This window comes from Syngnathoides biaculeatus, chromosome 20 (genome assembly GCF_019802595.1).
Source record: "Syngnathoides biaculeatus isolate LvHL_M chromosome 20, ASM1980259v1, whole genome shotgun sequence".
In the NCBI taxonomy this organism is placed as follows: domain Eukaryota; kingdom Metazoa; phylum Chordata; class Actinopteri; order Syngnathiformes; family Syngnathidae; genus Syngnathoides; species Syngnathoides biaculeatus.
This window is the reverse complement of record NC_084659.1, coordinates 7042748-7065425: the sequence shown is the minus strand read 5'-3', so window position 1 is coordinate 7065425 and position 22678 is coordinate 7042748. Positions and strand designations below refer to the sequence as shown.

Here is a 22678-nt window from a genome sequence, read left to right as displayed (position 1 = left end):
CCGTGGCCGGCCTCACCACTGTTTTATAGACTTTGCCCTTCATCCTAGCAGAGACTCTTCTGTCACATAGAACACCAGACACCTTACGCCAACTGTTCCACCCCGGTAGGACCCGTTTCTTCACTTCCTTACCACACTCTCCATTGCTCTGTATTGTTGACCCCAAGTATTTGAAGTCGTCCACCCCCACAGAACCTCTCATTCATGCACATTTATTCTGTTTTACTTTGGCTAATCTTCATTCCTCTCCTTTCCAGTGTGTGCCTCCATTTTTCTAATTGTTCCTCCACCTGCTCCCTGATTTCAGTGCAGATCACAGTATCATCTGCGAACATCATGGCCCAAGGGGATTCCAGTCTAACCTCATCTGTCAGCCTCTCCATTACTATCACAAACAGGAAGGGGCTCAGAGCGGATCCCTGATGCAGTCCCACCTCCACCTTAAATTCCTCCATCACACTTAAGGCACACCTCACCATTGTTCCGCTGCCACCATACACGTCCTGTACTATTCGAACATATTTCTCCGCCAAACCGGACTTGCGCATGCAGTACCACAGTTCCTCTCTTGGTACTCTGTCTTAGGCTTTCTCTAGGTCTCCAAAGACACAATGTAGCTCCTTCTGACCTTCTCTGTACTTTTCCACGAGCACCCTGAAGGCAAATAATGCATCCGTGGTACTCTTTCTAGGCATGACCAACATGACCTGACAATTTTATTTCGAGTGTATTTTCCATCATGGCTTCTTGAGACTTTTTTTGTGGTCGACTTGCCGACCAAGTTTCAAGTTGTGAAGAGAAACAAGCTTGGAGGGCTGAATCTTCTTTTCTTTCTTTCTTTTGTTTTGTTTTGGTAGGTCTATAAGTTTATAAGTCGCTCAGGATAAACATGCCAACCGAGTGTCAAGTTAAACTGTCTCCGGGGGGGCTGACGTTCCAAAGAACGTTCCGAGAAAACAAATTGTCACCGCCATAACACAGCAAGGAAAACAAATGAGGTTACCGCCGAGCTCGATACGCAATCTCACGGACGCTCGGAACAGCTCCCATAATGCTTTGCGGTCCCGCGTCCCCGCTCATGTATTGGAATTGCAAACACAAACTCACGGTAGAGGTTGAACATTTCTGGTTTTTGTTTGCTTCTCCACCCCACACCCCCCACCTAAGCCCTGTGATCCATCCGCCGGAGGCCGACTGTATCTCTTCAATCCCCCAGCGCGCCTTCCACCCCGTCCCCTGGTCGCCCCTCTGCTTCTCGGTGTGGGGGTCGGCGGGGAGCTTATCTCTAAAAAGGCAGACACAGAAAATCACATCTCAGCTTGAGATTTCCGCCGCCGCACTCGTTCCGCCGTCTCCCCGCCCTGTGCGCGTATGAGCGACAGCCCATTTGCGCTCGCCTTCGTTAGAACGGATGCACACGCAGCTGTCACTCCGACATGGATACATTTCGATTCCTGCTTCAAAGAAGATTATTTTTGATGCATTTCCAGGGGTCCTTCTAAGTCCTGTTTGAGATTGTCTGATTGCTTCTAATTTGGAACCACGGATACCAGACAGGTCAAGACTATTACGTCGCGAGGTCGACTCGGCGTCAAATGCGAAACTGAACCAAATGTTTTGAAAATTCGTCTCCAGAAGGCGGTTTCACTGAGCAACATGAAAGTCGCTTTGCATCTCAGTCACGGCTGAAGCCAGAAAGAATTCGTCAGAAAACCATTGCCCAGAAAGTCACGGGCCATTTTTCGTCGAAGCGGGTCACGGCGTCGACATGTGAGAAGTTGCTACAAAATATTCGTTCTCTTTGCCCTTCAGACGCCAAGAAGCAGAAGAAAGAAGGCAAGAAGCGAGAGCGCGCTCGAATGGACGAGTGAAGACGACGATGAAGACCCGGCGGACGGCGACCAGGAGCAGGGCGGAGTCGACGATGCCCCCATAGGTTGTAGCGGGAGAACGCCCGTGCAAATGAGACTCGTAGTGTTTATAATTCGTCTTATCTAGAAACAAAAACATTAGATTTAATCACCAAATCAGCACCAATCCACTGGATTATTTTATTCTCCTTTTGCTGCTTTTTATTTGTTGTTACCTCAATTTACCCGTTTAAATTTTTTTTTAATCCTATTAATCCTCATTCGAGTTAACATCCCCCCCCCCCAACCCCAAACCCCCTCCCTTCATTTTCGCAGAATGCAAATAAAGGAATAAAATGTGATTATTTTTTTTTTCTTTACATTTTTATTTTCCATCCTGAAAGATTATGGCACAATTTTTACCCACTAAGATGCATGAAAAATCCTCATCACAGTTGTTACTGTACAGGGGGCGCTGTAGAGGAGGGGAAGTGGGGTCGGGAGGGGGGGGGGTCATTCGGGAAGCTATGAAAGACGCATATGTACATTTTCATTCCTTACATATTTTCATATATATATATATATATATATATATATGTATATATATATATATATATATATGCATGTGTGTGTGTGTGTGTAATATTATATAATATATATCTTTGTATCTACATAGCAAACTTCATTTTTTCCACAAGTCACACGCACAAAGACATTTAAATGAAAAGTTCAGCTAGCGGCGGGGCCAAATATTTTTTTTTTTTTTTTACTTTTGGCATCCACCCGCTCAATGTTGCAAGTCATGCCTACAGAAATGCACAATATTAATATTAAAAGTTAAAAAAAAAAAAACAGCAAATCAACCATTCAACACAAAGTTTCTGTACGTTTTGCAATAACACATTTTGTACAGCGGTTAGAAAATGTTTGTGAAATGTTGCGTGTACGGAGGGGAGTCTTTGGAAGCTTGTTTGGAATCTGGTCATGCACGCGCACGTACGCACGCAACTGTTAAATGAAAGTAGCGGTAGCTCAGAGCTAACGCACACATTCAAAACCGCAAAGAGCAATTTCCGTTTTGCCACTGCGGTGAAGGCACTTTTAAAATGACTCTGTACAATCTGGCGATATTTTGCGCGTCCGAACCCGTCCTGCAAAAATTTCTCTGCGTCGGCCCGCCTTTTTCTTTTTCTCCCTCCCGCGAGAGGGATTGTAGCCCTTTGACGAAAGCCGTGTGAAGAGGAGCCCGATTAGCTCTGACGGCACGACGAATACGACGATGGCGACGACGTGGAATGACGGCAGAATATATATATATATATATGATATATTGTGTAATTGCCATCCTGGAACTCTTGGACGACCAGATTGGAACGCTGACAAGAAGCAAATTGATTCTCAACAAGACAATCAAGCAAGTATCCTATTGATTTTGATTTCAAATACAATTTTAACCTACACGCCATCAAACACTATATCTCTCAAATTTTCAAAGAGAATATCATTCGGATTTATTGTATTTTTTTCAAATAAATGGTTAATTAACTTTTTTTTTTCACCCAGTTGTCAATTATTCTTTATTAACAGTGTCTAATTGAGCTAATTTTTAACGAAATGTAAATAATATATTTCTATTTTTTAAAACAATTTTAAAATATTCTTTGATATCAAAGATAATATTGATTTATTTGTATTTAAAATCCAATTTCAAATACATGCATCAATTCAATTTTGTAATTTACCTTTTGATTTTAAATACACATAACTCTCAAATGTTCCCCAATTTTTATGTAACAATCATGATTAAGATACATGCATATCTCATTTCATATCGTTTGGAATGATCCGTTGAACGTCAAGGCCAACAATTGTATTACACTAAATTGAGGTCATCCATGCCTCGAGGGGGCAGCATGTGACTGACAGGACGTGAAAGCCGTACTTGTCACGCATTATGAGAAGAAGAAGAAGGACTTGCTAGCTTAACTGTACGAGCTCAATTCTCACAGCGAAGTTCGTTCATAAAGAAACAAGTAAAACACAAAATTACTCTCCTGGTGAGTGCAGCGAAGTTAGTGTCATCTCCTCCATGTTGTATTGGATTGCGTTTTAGAAAATGTGTTTTCCAGAGTTGAGGTGAGGAAAATGAAATTCTTGCTAGGGTCATGTTCGAAGTCCAAGACGATTGTCAACCATTCAATTAACTAATTAATTAATTAATTACTGGTTTATTTGAAGAATCAAATAATAGCAAATGCCTACTAGAAACGTCATTCATCACTTTTCTCCCGATTTGCCACACGTTTCCACAAAAAAAAAAAAATTTTATGTGGTTTTCCCACACAATTTCAGGAACTGCATATGACGGAGCAATTATGGCGCTAAAAAGACAAATCTACTAATCTGGTAAGTGGAATAATGTTGCTTCTGTCACCGCTTTGATGAAATTAATAATTTGGATGAATAAAGGACATAATAGCTAGAATTATCTTGTCCGTTCTATACCAGTTTCCAACCATCCCCCCCCCCCAAAAAAAAAAAAACGTTTCCCAAATCACAGGATTTATTCGGCTCTTTGAAGCTAAATACCGAACAGCTTACTAGAATGGTTTCCCACTCACAAGTATTTTTCTTGGGTCCTCCACACCTTTGAGTGGCAGTATATGACTGGAAAAAACACATTTCCTGCCACATTAGTAGTAGAAAAGTCCACAAACAAGACTAAATTAGCCTCCTGGTAAGTGTAATAATGCTGCTCTTTGATTGATTAATTTAATCACATTTTTGTTTCCTGCCACAGCATTAGGGGGCAGTGTATGATTAGAAAATGTTTTTCAGCTATATAGTGAAGGAAAAGGAAAGTGTAGATTGCCTGCTTCTTTATGTGTGTCCAAGAAAGCATTGAATTTGATAGAAACACAAAATGCTGTGCTTACTTCCAACAATGAGCATCCATATGCTCTATCTTGGCATGTAATGGGCCAATTTTGGCTTTAAAATGCTAATGCATATGTTAATGTGCTAATTTCCGATCCCTGACCACATTTTTGAGATGCGGCCAGTGGCCAATGTGCGTCCTAAGAATATTTATTGTGTGGGGAAGTTATGTGCACAAAATGCCAAGATGATGTGAATGACAATGTTATCGTACGACAAAGACGAGAAAGTAGCCCTTTTTAAATCACAAGCTAGTGAAGCTGTGATCTGAATTTAACTCCACACTTGGAGCCCACAACCACGCATCAGCACACACACGATGGAAAACCAAACACGAATAAGCTCTGAGCTCCAGCTACCTTTTTAGATGCTGCCGAAATTCCTAATATGACGGCGTGCATAAATGTTAGCTGGCGTCAGCAAAAACAATTAAAAAAAAACAAGTCAATGCTAACGCGTCGATCGAAAGAGAAAAAGCTGAGAGCGCAATGCCTGGATGAATCATCGATTTGTTTCCACCATTTTTTTTAGAGAGCTGTTAAAAACCAGCAACAACAATTCCAGATGGCCATCAAAAATTGTCAGGTGAGTCAAATTTATCGGTGTTTTGTCATTGCAGACTGGAAGCCAAGCAAAAGCAGAAATGTGGGGGGAAAAAAAAAAATCCAGTTTTAATCAATTGGGTATGATGAGGAGATCCATGGGAAAGATTCTGGGTGAAGTAGTTTGCTTTGTACAGTTATCTACAAGTGTTGTCACTGAACCTAAAACGAGTGAGGTTTGTAAATTCAGGCAGCCCTGTTGTCCCATTGTGGAGCTCTAAAATGTATCTTATCACGGAGCCGCTCAATGCTACTACGACTACTTGCAGGACATTTCAAAATGTTTGTAAACAATAGTTGTCAGGGCACTTCCGGGTGGAAGAACGCGAGTGACTACCGTAGACCAGGACTCAAATGAGGACTAAAACTTGCGTTTGGAGTTGCACTGCAGATTACACCCTAAAAGGTTTAGGATTTCAATTTCCTTCCAGTTAATCTAAATTAATTCAAGGAGGATAAGGGAAGTGGATATCATTATAGCTGTACAAGAAGATCACAAGACTGGTGGCAGAGTGACAGACTAGGAACTACACCTCCGTCATTGGATTTTTGGAAGGCATTTTCTCACAGGTATGTATACGTTTGGTTGGATTGTCGCTCGTTAGCTAGTTAGTCGATTGTATGCTAGCTTGCCTGCTAGGTAATATCAGCTCTACACCAAGCTTTCCAGTTCACTGTCGCAAGAGATTGTCTGTTCCATTTATCAGAGTAACAGAAAAGTCACTTGAACAATGTTTATGTACTACATCTATTTATGAATTTACCTGTTGAAATGTAAATTGGACTGCCACTGGGTCTGTATTTCACTTTCACACATGTAAAATACGGTGGTAGAAAAGAAAGCCATTTACCCAGTCTCCCCCCTCCCCCCCCAGTCCTCTCTCTTGGTAAAATTACATCAAAGTATTTGTTCTGTAGTGGTGCCATTGGAGATGGTGTGGGATTTTGCCACCCAAAAGTATGTTTGATGCTTTGGAGAAATCCCCAATTGAGAGAAACGGTGTGATGAAGGGTCATTCACATCAGCGCAACGGTTCACTCTTGGACACATCTACCTAGCAGAGCGACTGTTCTTGTACTGGCAGAGTAGCAGGTGCTTGAATGTCTTTTTGAAGGTGACGTTGCACAGGGCGTAGCAGGCGGGATTGATGGTGCTGTTGATGTAGCACAGCCAGTAGCCCAGGGTCCACACCGTGTTGGGGACACAACTGGAGCAGAAAGTATTGATCAGCACCATCACGTTGTAAGGAGTCCACGTGGCCACAAAGGCCACCAGGATGGCCATGATAGTACGGGTGACCTTCTTTTCCCGCGATGGCGCTGCCTTCTTTTTTTTATTGGGCGGCTGCTTGGTCATCTTCACGATTTTGCGGGCCACGTGGTTCTGTCGCTCGGACGCAGGCACGATCTCGACGGTGGCATTGGACGGCGTGTAGCAGTCACCCTTGGGGGAATTGACCTTGATCTTGATGCAGGTCAGCTTGGAGACGCCCGCCTTGGCGCGTTGCCGAGGCAGTGGGTGGCATGGTTCGGTGGCAGAAGTAGCGGCCGAATGTGGAGTCTCCTCGTCCTTCATGTTGGATGCGGCCGCGCTCCCTGAAGTGGAGTCATTGGAGCTCTCCTTCTCCTCGCCGGCAGTGCAGATTTCCCTGGCCGTGTCATCGCCCTCTGTTTCGCCCTCAGCAGTGGTTGTGGAAGGCCCTTTACCGTTCTGCATCCTGCCATCGTGCTGGTTGCTTCCGTCCTCCGTGTTCTGGCTCTGGGAGGCCGCGATGTTCTCAGGCGCTATGTTGTTATTGTTTGGTTTGTTGTTCTTTCGCTTGGCGGCGGACAAAGGCTCGGCTTTGCCTCCCGATGGTTTGCGATTATCCTTCTTGACGCGGCTCTTGCTCGCCCTGGAGATCTGCCAGTAGAGCTGAATCATGATGATTACAGGCAAGTAGAAGGCAGCAATGGCGGTGCCAAAAGTGACGGCTGCGTTTGAAAAGAACTGAATGTAGCACTCCTTCTCCGGCACTGTCCGCCCGCCTACGATGAACTGCCAAAAGAGGATGGCAGGCGCCCACAGGATAAAGGATAGGACCCAGGCGGCAGCGATCATCATCCCCGCCATCTTGGTGGTCCTTTTGACGGGGTAGCTGAGGGGTTTAGTGACGCAGAAGTACCTGTCAAAGCTTATTATGAGAAGATTCATGACGGACGCGTTGCTGACCACATAATCCAGAGCCAACCACAAATCGCAAACCACTGGGCCCAGAGGCCAGTACCCGATGACAATGTAGACGGTGTACAAGTTCATAGAGCAGAGTCCGATAATGAGGTCAGCGCACGCTAGGCTGAAGAGGAAGTAGTTGTTCACAGTCTGCAGGTTCCTGTTCACCTTGATAGAGAGCATGACCAGGATGTTGCCGATCACCGTGACCAGGCTGAGGGAGCCGGCCACGAGCACAATGAACACCACCTCCACAGTCTTGTAGGAGCCCTCGTGCACCTCCGCCGCGTCAGTGTCGTTGGCTTCCGAGGCGTTCCAGTAACTGAAATTCAGTGCATCCATGGCATCGGCTCCTGCTTCTTGACACCTCCTACTCACACGGAACCTGTGGAAGAGCAAGAGAGGATTTGTGATGAAAAAGATATTTATACCCTGTCAAATGAAGAGCGCTGTCACGTTAGTGTATTAATATTCTCCTAAGCCGTCAAGCCGCCTAAACATCCTGTTTCACCTTGGGGGTAACAATTGTTGAGGCAGCGCTTTCCATTGTCTTTCGATTTCTACATCCACCATATTTCAGAGTGCCAAGTGCAACTTCCTCTGAAGGCAGATTTTGCCAAATATCCTTTTGGTGTGCATAAAATTATCTGCCCCTAATTACTACAATGAGTGACATAAGTGGTTGTGCTGCATTTGCGAGGGCACAGTTGTGAACATTTACTTATCTGCAGTGCCAGAAATTCCCAGTGGTGGCATTGGAGCATGGAGCTAAGATGGCCTAATCCCCATAAATGTTTTAACATCACCGATTTATGCCAGCAAAGCGCAACAATACAAAGGGGACACAATTGTTTCCCGCCCAGTGGATTAGAGCGGCAGTGCTGATGGTCACAGTCCAGTCCCCCGGGTGGCTGCTCTTTCTTCCCCCACCTAAGCCCCGACACACCTGAGAGTTCGGACACTCACGGAAGAGTCCAAACAAATACATCTGGCGTCGCCATGGACACACCTCGCTTTGACAGCCTCCAACAGCTCTCCTTGTCCCCGAGGTGCCCGAATGGAAAGACTTTCTTTTTTTTTTTTTTTTTCGGTCGACTCTCTTGCGTGCTGAGTGAGCGGTCGCCTGGGGAGAGCTGCGGCGACTTATCTTAGTGTAGCTATCAATCATTGAGCTCCCCTGCTATGCCTCTGCGCCAACCTCATCAGAACACTGACGCCAATGATCGCACCCTTTGACTGATGAACAGAAGGATGGTGCCAGTCTCCCTTCAGCCTGACATACCTCACGCGGGAGCCTAAATGGCTTCTTTTGTCTCCGGTATTAACCTGCTGGATACCGCCATGCGAATAAATGAGCTTTCCATATTGTTCATGTTCCGATCTGCAGTTTGCTCACTGGAGTTGAAAATTGCTTATGCCCTTTGGGAAGCACAAAAAAGGCCAAGCTGGCCCCTTTTACTTCCACCTTTACCCCCCCACCATGTTTTGTGCTTTACACAGGTGAGCAGAGCGTGTGAGCATTGAAAGGACAAAGCGGGCCTTGCCTTTATAATTTGAAGCCGCTTATATGGGTCAGTGCTTTTTTTTTTTTTTTTTTTTTTTTCCCCCAGTAACAAGTGGCGCTTGATGCCCGCATTGAGCACACGGTGTGATTTTTGAGCGTGGCAGCTGTGCATTTAAAGCGACCCATTTGGACACTTTCCCCCGTGGTCTGGGTTCACATTTTACATCTGGAGATGGCAGATAAATCCCACCGACAACCCCCCCCCCCCCCACCACCCATCCCTAGCGTTTGCATTTCCATCGTTGGCGGCGCTCTCCATCAAGGGCCAGGCGAGCGTTTATTTGCCATTTGCAGACGAGCATGACTGGAATCCAAAAGCAATGATTGAAGTTCCACAGCTGGTACGTCAAGAGAATGGGGTTGGTCAGTGCACTCAAGATTTCTCTTTCTACAAATCACCCATATATGAAAGAGACAAACCAGAACCTGCTTTACAATGAATCGACATAGATTGGTCGACAGGAAGTCATTGACCTCATCCACAAAATCTGCAGACAACCTGCTTTCCAAAGAAACTGCATCATTGGAAACGTTCACACAGACATGAATGAAGTTACTCCGCTTTTTCACACTTCTCGTCCAAATCCCACTTCATGTGCTGAGCGTTCAAGTCCATCTGTGGCCATGCTGTCTCCGAAGCAAAAAAGAAAAAAAGAAAAGACCTTGGATGTATGCCAGTTGCATTCTGATACAAGTCAAATGTGAAATTAACTTCCTCCTGAACTTTTGACGAGTTTGGCAGTAGAACAAGTTGGAAATCATTCCAAATTCGGACATTGGCACTAATTGCCACTGGCCCCTTGGTAAACGGGGGTTTTGACAAGGGCACCGGCCGGATAACATAGACCGTCTGGGGTTTCTTGAGGACCACCAGAAGTTCACAGACCACACTGTGGGGGAACGCTGATCAATCAAGTCATTTTGGAGGATGTGATGTAATTTAAAAAGCTATGAATACAAAGCCAGCCTCCCGCCAATATATACAACTAATTTCCACGTTGGTGCCAGAAGGAAGGGTCAACCAAACAGTGGATGTTGTGGTGGCAAATTGCTCATTTCCTGTTCCTTGTTTTAATCCACCATCGAAAAAGCTAATCTTTGAAAGAACACTTCAATTTTACATCGTGGAAGCATCCCAGAAAGAAGTCACAGATACCTCAAAATCCATTAATTAGCTCTACAGGGTTTATTTGAGATTGTACAACACTGCGGTTCAGAAATGGACTCCTGCTCTACCCAACATGCACAAAAGAAGTCCTTTTTAGGGCAATAGGTTCTTATCATTGGATGGTATCCTCAAAGTGTGCTTCCCTGGCCGAGTCACCCGAGTGATACAGCTTGGAATCATCTGAAAACTATTACCTTAGTTTGGAATGTTATACTTAAAGGTCTGGAAATTGACTCATTTTCTACACAAAATGCTCAGGGGGAAAAAAAACACATTGGAGGAGTACAAAAGCTTTTCACCCTCAAAGGCCTGGAACCTTGTATAAAGTACAAAGAGTACAATAGTTACCCTTTGTAGTGCAGTGACATAAAGGAAGACCTGTAATACCCGAACACTTTTCGGGGTAAATCTCATCTCCCCTCAAGGACTCCACTTCTCTCATCCGGACAATTTATTTTTACATTCCTAGTCCTTTTCAGACTGTACTTGGATGGATTGAACCTCAGTGTGAAACATGCTATTTCTATATTGGCTGCAGAAGATTGCTCACAACAAGTGTGATTAATCATGTTTGGCACCAGTAGTTTGCCACCGTGTACTTTCTTTCAGCACCGAAGTTCTTTAAGGTGATCAATTGTTGCATCATGCAACTGTGAATTTTTAATTTTCCACTATTAAAGTTTAACGAATGACTTTTTTTTCCCCCAAACGGTGACAAACGTATCATCTGTAAGCAGGACATAAGTAGGGAGTGAAATCCTGACAGGTATTGTATTATCCCTCCCCTAATCTCTCGCAGGGGGTGGGGGGGTGGGGGATAAACTAGAGGCACATTTGAAGAACGTCGCCTAAGTGGTTGCTGTCACAACGCGGCTCGACTTGATTTGCTGTCGGTCAAGGATTAACATTCCGTTGAAGTTGGCAGTGGCGTGGATGCTTATGGCCACTTGGGACTGACTGCAGCACGTCACACTCGTGTCTGAGGCTTTGTCACTGTCTGCTGCCCGTTACGCGGTGAAGATGTGATTTGCATCAGCTGTTTCCATCTGCAGGCACGCCACAGTTAAGACAGAGACCTGTAAATAGCACAATCTGTCCAAGGGCAACGTTTGCTTTGCTTCTTTATCGCTTTGCTGTGAATCACAGGAGGACGTGTGGGGGATGGCTAGCCAAATGCAGAAACAATGAAGTGGAACAAATCCAACAGGCACCCACTTTATCTTGTTCCCCGGCCGCTGCCACCACCGCTGCCGCGCCTGCCTTTTCTCTGTCGTCGGTATCAACCGCTATCTTAATGAGCGCCAGCTTTCCATCGAGGACGAATGCCAGCCAGCCAGTGCGATGCATTGCAAAGCGCTCAAGGCACGTGGAGGAACCGAGCCTCCCCCGTTAGGGATGTTTTGATTGACACCAGCCTGTCAAGAGGAGAACATTCCGAAACTTTTGAAAGTCAACAAACTGCTCCAAGTGCCCTGTTGCTGAGCCGCACCTCTGATACACAGAAAACGGTGACCTTATTATTTGTCTGGTGCAGATCAGAAACAAAACAACGATGTAGCAAGCACTCTTTAAAATGTCCACAACTGACGGGCTTCAAAAGGAACCCCCAAAAGTAACAGAATAGTGCAGAGCCTTTGCACAAACGGCTCTCTGCATAATGAGCCAGCTCATCGCAATGCACGCGAGCCAGAGAAGCAGGTGAGTCCCAGAGGCGGCGTACACTTGAACAAGGGGGTGTGCTAATGGCTTTCTTGGGAAATGATAGTAACGGGTGGCAACAATCGGAAGACCCATTATGCGGTTCCATTATGATGGCGTTCCCAGCATAGAAAAGGATCCATTTCCTCAGAATTCACTGAAGAGGAAACAAAGCATGTGCGGGCCCTGAGATGACAACAATCAACCAAGCATGTTGTTTAAGATCAGCTAGTAAAAGTCTCCACATTCTGCATTTGCACTCCTGTTGTACCAGCAAACATAGGGTTTTGGACATTTTGTTTTTAACAATAGGACTTGAACGTGTCTAATGTTGCGGCTGCCAGACCTCGGAATTCATTTCTGGAAATGATTTGCTCTGAACACAGTTGAATGTAGCATGTGGACGTAAGGTAGATTTGTCGTCTCGTTTAGATTTTGGCAATCGCAGATGCTCAACTTTTTGTTTCCAAGCAAACGTCCTTGTGTCTCATCATAAGTAGCGTCTGGGTACGCCCGAGCCAACTTACACATCCAAAAGAGGAGACGTCTCACGAGCCACTACAATCTGTTTGGGAAAAGCTTTATTGTAGCCTGAGGGTTGCTATTAACAGCTGCCATTTCTCGCTGATATCTGATCAACTTTAATGAGACACTACACTCTTCATTGGGGTGGAGTGAAAGCAAATTGCCGTCGATGAGGCAGCAGAACCCACCCCTCCCGCCTGCCCGAACTTCTCTTCTCTGGAGAAGCTGTTATCTTTCGATGTTTGGAAATGTGCTAATTAAAGACAAATCAGAGGAGGATTCTTGAGTAAGTTATTACTGTGAGATTACATTTTTAAGTAACACATGCAAAACAGCCCGTCTTCATCTTCTTTTCCTGTGGTTTTCAAACACTGACCAATTTTTCAAGCAAGGTCTGATGGAAGCAAGGCTGTTTGGTGTGGATTGAGATCACGCGTGACATTCATTTTTCACAGTTGGTCCAAAGTGGTCACAGTATCAAAAGTTTTTGATAGTGGCCCCTTTTTTTTTATGATTATTAGAATGCTTTAGGATGTACTCTGTTCGTTCCTCAATCAATTTGAGGTGTGCACTCTTGACACACAGCCCACCCTGCAGGCTCCACTGGGAATATCTGCGTTAACGTTGCTCACATGACCATAGCTTGACCATCTACTTCCTGCTGGAATTGTACGCGCTTTTGGTGCAGTTTGTACGTTTATAACCAGTTCACGTCAACCAAAGTATGACTACTCCTCAGAAATAAAAACCACGATCTGGACTACCAATGTGACCAATTGTGATTTTGTTGGTACTGTTAACCTTTTTAGGGCAATTTCTAGGTTTTGCACCCCCTATCAGAAAGGAACCAAGCTCCTATTGTTGCGTTTGACTTCCTCAGACAATGAAACCATAAACTTGGCCATTATATTGACAATGAAGAGTTATGTTGGTACTTGTAACTTTTTCGTTTTAAAGCCAGCGCATATCAAACTATGAAAATGAAAAAACAGGATACGTCCCATTGGAGTGGTCAAATTGTTTGATACTGGGAACCTTTTTGTTTAATTTCTAGATTTAGAGCCCCTCCTCTTGTTAGGTTTGGTTCCTCTGATTTAAAACCCATTACCCAAACTGCCACAGTAACCGTATAAGGAGATTTTGATTGGTACTGGCAAACGTTTTGGTGCAAATTTCCAATTTAACACCAGGTTATGTGTTACTGATTTGGAACAACCTTCTCCTTGTTCAGTTTTACTTGTTCAACTTGACACCAAGGAATATTTATGACTAACCAAATATGGTGACTTCCGTTGGTATTGGGAATGGTATGGGTACAATTTTTAGATTTAGTGCCCACCTGTCAGCTTGAAAGAAGTTCCTCTCGTGAGATTTTATTTCCTTGGAAGGACACTCCACGGAAGCGCCACTCAAGATGGAATTCTGTGACCTTGGTGTTGTCTTTTTCCTCACCCCGCACTCATTTAGACATTATCCAGACCGAGTGGAAAGAAGCCAAAAAAAAAAAAAAAGCCTTGCTCGGGAGTATGGGGGTGGGGAAAGAATTCTCCTCTTCGGCAAATATACAGCAGCTCATTCTGGAGGGAATATAAAGCCCTTGGGCACGGACAACAACACACTGGAGGTTGTCGATGATGGTGGTTGAGGTGGGTGGATGGGGGAGTTGGGGGGTAGCACTTTGTCTAAATATTTATGTTGTATCTCGGCAGGCATCCGTGAAGACCCGTTCCCCCTGTGGCCAGGTACCCTTGAGAGTGGAAGGAGAGAGGGGGTATGGTGCAAGGAAATGAATGCAAATCTGTAATTATATCTCAGTGGCTGAAGATCGCCATCACTTTCATTTCCTGCCTCTCATACGTCTCACTGTGACATCTCGAGGTTGTCAAGCGACAAGCTTTTGCACCCTCGTAGGACAAAAGCGCTTTCACCCCAGCACACTTCAGCTCATTTTTACCAAGCCACTTGGGTACAAAATCATAGTTAAAGATGTCAACAAAGAAGCCAGAAGAAGTTAGGGTGCTACACCAACTGAGGCAGTCTCAGTATAGTCAAAAACACATGCTGGAGCGGTTCAGTTGCGGTGTGATACCCTGGAGCCACCTTCATCAACATTAGCCATAGTACTCGTGGCTAACAGGAGAATTCCAGATTTCACTGCACCACAATTGGAAATCTCAAAAGTGACAAGTTACAAGCGGCATGTCCAATGGATGAAACGCGTCTTTTGGTCCAACATGTTAGCAGTTCGCATCATCATCCTTACTAGTCCCCCAACATGGCACTGGTCCACGTCCATTTTCATCCATGCTCCTCCCCTTTTCCTTTTTCTTCATGGTTTTGAGCTTCCATTCGGAAAGGACCGTCAACTCCCATGGCTGTCCGGTTGTACTGCTTAACAGGCTTCTGCAATATTGTGTGGACAACGTCCTCACTGGTTAAGCTCCTGCCTGTACGATCTGACTCTGGATGTGTGCAAGGAAACGGGTGAATGGATCATTTTCTGCCGGGTACCTGGTGACTATCTCAAGCCACACTGGAGTGCAGCACAGCGGTTGCGAATCAGGTATTCGAAATTCTTTGGTCGCTGAATGCAAAAGACATCGCTGGACTTGGCCCTTCATCTTGTTTGATAGAAGTATCGCTTTGTGCTTGAATCATAAAACTTTTCTGCTCAATGAAACCAAATCGTAAAAATAAAAGCTGCACTCGAACAAAATCCCCTTTTGAATTATTACTGTGGAAACCTTGGAAAAAAACACAGAGGCTGCGTAATTACAACAGATTCATCCGTCCCCTGCGTCGCTCTCCCTCACGTTTCCACTTGACAGCTTTATTCTTCGAGACAGGAATACTGCCGGACTGCCGACTCTTTTCCTAGTTCCTGGTGACTAATTGGCATTTGCCCGAGCAACAACGGTGCATCCACTTTGACGGAACCATCAAGAAAACGCCTGCGGCCAATTGCATCTCACCCCAAGGAAGCTCACTGTCATTTTTGATTAGCCTAATTGGCGAATTTCAACGACATCCGCCCTAACGACAAGCTCCATAGGAAAGGCCAAGGTTTGACCCAATTTTCAGTCAAGTTAACATTTGTCATCAACTATAAATCTTGCCTCGCTAGTATTTTCTTCCCCAACACGTCGAGACTGCAGTGGTATAATGCCATCAGTTTTTTTTCCACAACTGATGCTGTCAACTTGGAGGTTGTTGGGGATGGAACTTAACTAATTGAGTCATTCAAGGATCAGGACTGGCAGTTTACCAGAATGGTCTCCTTCGTAATACTGTCAGGTTAAACAGCACCTCCTTGTTCTGTAATCAATTGCTTGTCACCATCAGATGGATCTAATCGGACACTCTCTTGGATATGGCACAAAAATACCTTAATGCATGTGTGTATTAAGAGAACCGATGAGTTTATATATTGCATTAACCAAGGTTATTTTGCACTCCTCCTTCTGGAAATGATTGTGATTGGTGTATTGGATTGGATAGTTTAAAAGACAAAAATGCCTGACTCCTAAATCAATATGTAATCTGCAGTAATACTAGTTTTTTGTGTTGTTGCTAAAGATAAAGAATATAATTCCTCTTATTGTTATATTGTGCATCTGCATGTGTTGCTGCACTGTTTGCATTCAAGGATCCATTTAGCTGTTGCTTATTTCCTCAGTTTTTTGGGGGTTGTAAGTTAAAGCAAACTATTTACTCAGTGACTGCTCATAATTAGGAAAACTCTCAATTCAGTACTCTCATGGGACCAGTGTCTTAACATCTAGTATTTGCAAAGTTTTGCTCTTCACATCAGATCTTAGTCTCATAACCCCTTGAGAATAGAGAAGTTCCACTGTAATCGATTTTATTTTTTTATTTTTTTTTTGTTTCTCTCGCTTAATCCCAAAGTCGATATGCAATCATAGTTGGACCTGACTGAAGGACAGCGATCTGACAATTTCTTTTTCCCGCTCGCCGTAGGTCAAGTTGTAGCAATGTCAAGTGTCGAGCTAAGCTACGCTTTGATCACGCGCTAATCTGCCCGCGGCCTGGCCTTGACGTCACGCACCACAGGCTGCCGCAGGCAGAAATCTACACCTGCCTCAACAAGCTACAGGCGCATGGAAGGACAGAAATAAGCACCTTGCCTCGTTTTGAATAAAAGAACAGTTCTAATTTGTCCAAGAGTGTGATTGAAGTGATATCAATCGATGCGGTGGAGGTGGTGAGCGGAGACTCTTTGCAGGGTTTTTATCTTGATTGCAAGTGTGCTCAGTAAACAAGGAAAATGGACCGCCAGGATGCACCGGTAGACCTTTCCTCACGACGTGTGGCGGCACGTAAACGAAACATCGAGTTATATGGTGAGAAAGCAAATAGCACACACAGCAAGTGATCCATGTGCTGCTCATGAAAGAAAGAAAGCCTTTTGTTCATTTGCTGCCGAAAAACTCTCCTCTCACGGCTTCTTTAAAAAGGTGAGTAGAGCAGCTATGAATTCCTTATACTTACAAAATATTTTTGGAATTAAAAGCACTAACATGTATAAATATTATATATATATATATATATATATATATATATATAATTTTTTTTTTGTCTAAATCTAAAATGTAAAATCCAAACAACGTCTTCCTGCATGATCGTAACTACTGTCTATAAAGTTTCATTTCATTCAATGATAATACAGTTAAGACACGGTTGCCTTAGGATAAATTTCAAAATGTAAATTTTTTATTTTTTTTTTGTCTGTATCTTGAGATGCAAGGCGAAGTCTGAGTTACGAGTGCACCCTTAGAACACCCCCACTGTGAGATGGCGGGGGTAAACTTCACAGGAACCGACCCTCATCAATTCACATTGGTTTCTTTGAGGTGGAATTTCAGTTTGTGGCGCCAATGCACCATTAAGAAGTGGGTTTGCCAACCGCCAAGAAAGCCCACAGGAGAAAAAGGAAGGATAAAACATAAGGTACAGGTTTTCTGTTTTTTTTGCTCGCATTTTCTGTTTGCGTGAAATTTGGATCGCTAATATTATTAGCAGTTTTCATACTGTACAGTAAAATTTTGATGGCCGCATTAACATTTCATTAAGTCTGCTTCTGACAGCATCTGGAAAAGAGCACTTTGTATAGAATGGTACTAATATAATTAAAATACAACATTTAGAAAGTTTAAGTCTTGAAAAAGGTCGTCTGCAAGATGAGGTGGCTCGGACAACTGATTAAGATGGTTCCTGGACGCCCCCCCAGGTGATGTGTCCCACCGGAAGGAGATGCCGGGGACGACCCAAGACCTGCTGACGAGTCTATGTATCCCAGGTGGCCTGGAAATGCCTCGGGATCCCTCAAAGAGCTGAGTGAAGTTCCTGGGGAGATGGAAGTCTGGGCTTCCCTGCTAAAGCTACTGCTCCCCGCAACCTGACCTTGGATAACTGGAAGCAAATGGATGGACTCTACTAGGTGTAGTTATACACTTTCAGACCATCAGGGGCAGCTTTGCTTGCTCGTGTGTGCAAGGTAAGTAGAAAAAGAAAACCTTTCTTCCATTTTTTTTTTTTTTTTTTTCTGGTTTCATGATTTAGAATTATTTATTCTCGTCTCTCAAGCTCCCGCCAATGAGTTTCCATTCCCCTGTGAAGGCAAACTAAATGAAGTGTGATATACACACACGTACGCAAACACAAAAAACACACACATCACAAGGGTTCCAGCTGATGGAATGGAAATGATGCCACGATTGATTTTAAAGTGATGGGAAACATGACTGTATTTTGTGGGCCATGTGTTGCCATGGGAACCCAAATGCGTAACACATCATTTACTTCTGTTGGCAGAGCACGGCCTCCAAAAGAATGCCGTCATGCTACTAAAAGAGCGTTAACGCAATGAGATTCATATGTCACCAAGGGTAAGAAAATCTTAAAGGGTTCCTGATTTGACATGTTAGCATAAAACTAAAGTGACTGAAGGAAAAGCCATGCAGTTGTTTTAAATACACAACGTACAATTTCTTTTGTTTTATGTTGTATAGTAAACCTCAACTGGGAGTGAAAAACATTTTACTCACAAGCAAATAAAAAAAAAAAAAATGGCTGGACAACGTTCTGCTCACTCATATGTCGAGGCATTGTCGTCATCTACTGCGCCTTTAACCTAAGCACCTTCGAGCCCTAGCTTTTTTGTACTTGTTTTAATGTTGAAACTGAATATGGTATTTTCTTTGTATGTCAATTGCCCATTTTTCCAAGCCGCTCATAAACTGCAAATGGGATTTCTTAATGTCACGCCATCGCCAAAATGGGGCGCCAAGCAGCACTTGCTCCATCAGTCTCTATGCAGCGCTCCCTTAGTTCCAGCTGTGTTCTTTTGCAAGGGCGTAAGAAGATCATAAACCTCTTATGAACGGATGATATTTGAGCAGCAACATGGCCGCTTGCCTACAATGCGGCCTTTAAGATTAGGACGTTACATATGAGGTCGCCGCCCTTATCAGCAAAAAAAAAAAAAAAAATGGATTCCAGAGAGCATTAGCATCATTAGTGAGGGGGTGGGGGTCTTTGTTGCGCGAGGTGGGCTTCTTTCAGGTGAGTCTATTGAGTTGCATTCAGGCTGCGCATGTAGGAGTTTGCATTCTTCGCACCTCTTGCATAACCACCACAACCACCTTTTTTTTTTTTTTTTTTAGCCACCTTTTTTTAAACATCGGCCTGCGCGGGTGTGAAAAAAAGGCTGCTAACCAATTCGCGCTAGGACCGCAAAAGTCGCGGATACAAGCAGCAGCAACAACAAAAACAATTCCCTTTTGTGAAAAGTTTCAGTTAGTTATAAGCAATATTTTAGTGTCGTTAATTGTCATCCAGGCTAACCATGTGAAGATGAATTGATTAAAAAAGAGGGCTGCAACTAGAGTAATTTTTTTTTTCGATGAATCGAACAAAGATATATTTTAATGTCCATATTTTTCTTTCAAAAGCAGAATGTTATTTAAAATTGAGTGCAGAAAATTCACAAGCATAAATTGAACTGTGGAAGAGCAACTGAAGTCAAGCATTAATGTAATTAACGACACATTGTTGATTCTATTTTTAGATCAAATAGATGGTGGCTAACTCTTCGGTGGTTTGCACATAAAGCTAAAGTGGCAGTATAAATATTTAGTCTTGTCAAAACATCGAAGACACACTGACTCGACTGCACAATAAGAGACGGGAAATTAATATCAATCATTTGTTCACAGAAAGCCACTGGTAGTTAATCTTTTCATTCCGGTAGAAATGAGGACTACTGAAATGCATTTATTGGAAACTTGATGGATGGAATCGGATAAACAGCTGGAGTTTATTCGCCGAATAAAAAAAAAAAACTGCTGCTGCGAAAGCGAATGCCTCCCTGGAAATAACTTTTCTCCTATTAAATCTATGAGGGGGAAGCCAGACCAGAGCAATCGCTTATCAAATAATCAAACACATCCACGCTGCTGTCAACTTTCCACCGCAATTGATTCTTGCAGATTAAATTCAGTGGATGTGCATTTTATTTTGATTGTATTATTTTTTTTGCTATTATCGCTTTTGTCTGAAAAATGGATTTGATCAAAGCGTGCAAACTCCCTGGAGCATACACACATTGCACTTTTTAATAAAGCATAGACAGACAGATTAGATAGGAGGCATTCCCTTTCTGCTGATGAATTGTGATCAATATGATTGATTCCTGGCGGGTCAATTTCTCACCAGATACGATTGCTTTAAAGATAAGCCCCTCCATCATAGACTTTTTGGATTATTTGCTTCAAGAATAAGAGATCCATACGTTTTAAACACTCCCAATGGTACCTGTAATGATTGGCTCGCCGGTCGTGTGTGATCTGCTCTGCGTAATGTCACGTGACCAAAGCCAGAAAACAGGTCAGTCGGCATCTTTTGTGTGGACAACCGTGACAAAGGGTTAAAGACATTTTGCAACCAAACCCGCTAAAACAAAATCTACATAGCTGCTGCTATAAACCAAATGGAGACAACTGTGTCCATCGGGGTGTCTTCGGGAATATGGGGTACCGAACCCCCTGATACGGGCTGTTCGGTCCCTGTGTGACCGCTGTCAGAGTTTGGTCCGCATTGCATTTGAAAATGGAAGGATGGAAATACAGACAACTTTGGGAAAAGAACGCGCGACAACAGATTGACAGTTGTCTTTTCCTGCCACTCAATGCGAAAATGGCGATTAAAAGATGAACACGGGAGTGCAAATTAAATTTGCCTTGTTTGTCGGATGAGAGTTTTCCGTGATGTCTTGTGGTCAGGCGACTGTCACGAGTGTGAACCATTATCTCCGCCATTCACTCACTCTTGATTTCTGTCCTCTTCGTTGTAGTAGTATTGTGCTCACGCCATTAATTTTCATCACACGTCACAGATGTTGACATTTCATTTACTCCGCTCCGCCGGGAATCACCTCAAATTAATTGTAGGCAGCTGAGAGATATGCTAAATCTTCCTAACAGGCATGCCAGTGAGGTAAATGGAAAGTGAGCGTTATGGGTTCACTCGAGATAAATTCCAAGTGAATACGGACGGTAAGGAAGTGGTTGAGGAAGGAAGCGTGCACTTCCATTTATGAAAATGGGAAAAAAAATCCCAACAGTTGCAGAGTTGCCAACGAATTATTCGGCAGCGCATCTCCAAGCTTTTTAGCACACTATTGACAGCTAGTGTGTGTGTGTGTGTGTGTGTGTGTGTGTGTGTGTGTGTGTGTATATATATATATATTCTCATTCATTCATTTTCATCCATCTCTGCTTTCTTTGATATACTTTGTATTTGCCTCAATTTATCACTGATAATAGATGTCAAGCAACACTGTCGGTCTTGAGATCTTCTGGGTAAATGTTTTATTGGCTCTGAGGTCACATTTTGATATTTTTTCAATTACGGATGCAGCCACTATGATCTCAAACAATCATTGTACCATGGCCTAGAGAAAAAAAACATGCAAAAAGTCGAAAGGTTTGAACCTGAAAACCTGAGCAACTTTGACCACCTCTGTTCAAAATGACCACGTTCTGAGGACTATAATTCTTCCAAATCTCCATGCGATTAGGATCAGTTGAACACTGCTATCAAGGTTTCAATGTTTATGGACACAAGCTATCGCTCACAAATATTACAACCTTCAAGTCTTGTTTTGGGTCAAAAAGTCTTTGTTGAGCTTCAAACACGTGGTATGACCAAGCTCCAGCCACCTACTAAATCAACATTCTTAGGATGAATCCTTCAAAGATTCACATAGATCAAGTGACAAACAGTATGCGTCACATGGGCGTCACTTGGTTGCATTTGATCTTTGCAAGCAAATTTATTTAAATAGTGCATTTCATACACAAAAAGGTTTTTAACCATTTTTTTCTTAACATTCACACTTGGTTGATATCACTTCGTTGGCAACTTATTACATTTGCATGCAGTATAATAGCTAAATGCTGCTTCATCATGGTTGCGTTGGACTCTGTGCTCCACTATTTGACCTGCGTTAGTCGATCTCAGAGCCCTACTGGGTTTATTACATTTCCATTTCTTTCGTCCGTTCGGTTCCTAAACCAATTAGTGATTTATAGACCAGTAGCAGAACTTCAAAATATATTCTAAAGCTGACTGGAAGGCATTGTAAAGACTTGGGAAAAGGAGGGATATGCGGTGACTTATGTCTTCTGGTCAGAAGCCGAGCTGCAGCATTCTGAATGAGCTGCAACTGTTTAATGCTCTTTTTGGGGAGTCCAGTCAGAAGACCATGACAGTAACTTGAGATAAAAGCATGGATGAGCTTCTCTTAACGCATGCAAGCCTTCTCTCTGGATGTGTTCTTCAGATGGTAAAAAAGCCAGTTTTAGACATTGATTTGACATCAATGTTGAAGGTTAAGTCTGGCTATATCACAACACCAAGGTTTCGGACTTGGTCTTGTTGGTTAAGACATCCAAAAAAGAACAATTTTCAGTAATCCCTCAAGGATTCCCCGAGTCAGAGTCGTGTTATTACTGGCAAAAGAGATTTGTGACAAAAGCCTAATCTTTTACAAACAGGAGCTATTTACTCAAACTGCTGGCATTTATCACCGGGGTCGTACAG

The 22678-nt window shown here is 43.4% G+C and overlaps 3 protein-coding genes across 13 annotated transcripts in view; 2 read left to right on the top strand and 1 right to left on the bottom strand.

Annotated features, from left to right (window-relative positions):
* The window catches only part of ptn (pleiotrophin), a 28607-nt gene extending 26327 nt beyond the window's left edge, over nucleotides 1-2280 (top strand). For 5 of the 9 annotated variants that reach the window (XM_061807043.1, XM_061807036.1, XM_061807039.1 and 2 more), the window contains exon 6: nucleotides 1813-2222. In XM_061807043.1, the coding sequence (XP_061663027.1) occupies nucleotides 1813-1871 (59 nt within the window). In that variant the 3' untranslated portion in view covers nucleotides 1872-2222. Of the gene's footprint in view, nucleotides 1-1812 lie in introns of all 9 variants that reach the window. The other 4 variants (XM_061807042.1, XM_061807040.1, XM_061807035.1 and 1 more) reach the window with 3 other exon arrangements.
* Nucleotides 2281-3773: 1493 nt separating this feature from the next.
* The window catches only part of mtpn (myotrophin), a 95395-nt gene continuing 76490 nt past the window's right edge, over nucleotides 3774-22678 (top strand). Inside the window, exons 1-3 of one of the 3 annotated variants that reach the window (XM_061807049.1) lie at nucleotides 3774-3907; nucleotides 4203-4256; nucleotides 5319-5372. The gene's annotated coding sequence lies outside the window, so the exon portion shown is untranslated. Of the gene's footprint in view, nucleotides 3987-4202; nucleotides 4257-5318; nucleotides 5373-18394; nucleotides 18463-22678 lie in introns of those variants that run through there. The other 2 variants (XM_061807050.1, XM_061807048.1) reach the window with 2 other exon arrangements.
* Nucleotides 5976-22678, bottom strand: part of chrm2a (cholinergic receptor, muscarinic 2a) — a 41370-nt gene continuing 24667 nt past the window's right edge. The window contains exon 4 of the mRNA XM_061807024.1: nucleotides 5976-7986. Coding sequence (XP_061663008.1) covers nucleotides 6441-7943 — 1503 coding nt within the window. The 5' untranslated portion in view covers nucleotides 7944-7986 and the 3' untranslated portion in view covers nucleotides 5976-6440. The remainder of the gene's footprint in view (nucleotides 7987-22678) is intronic.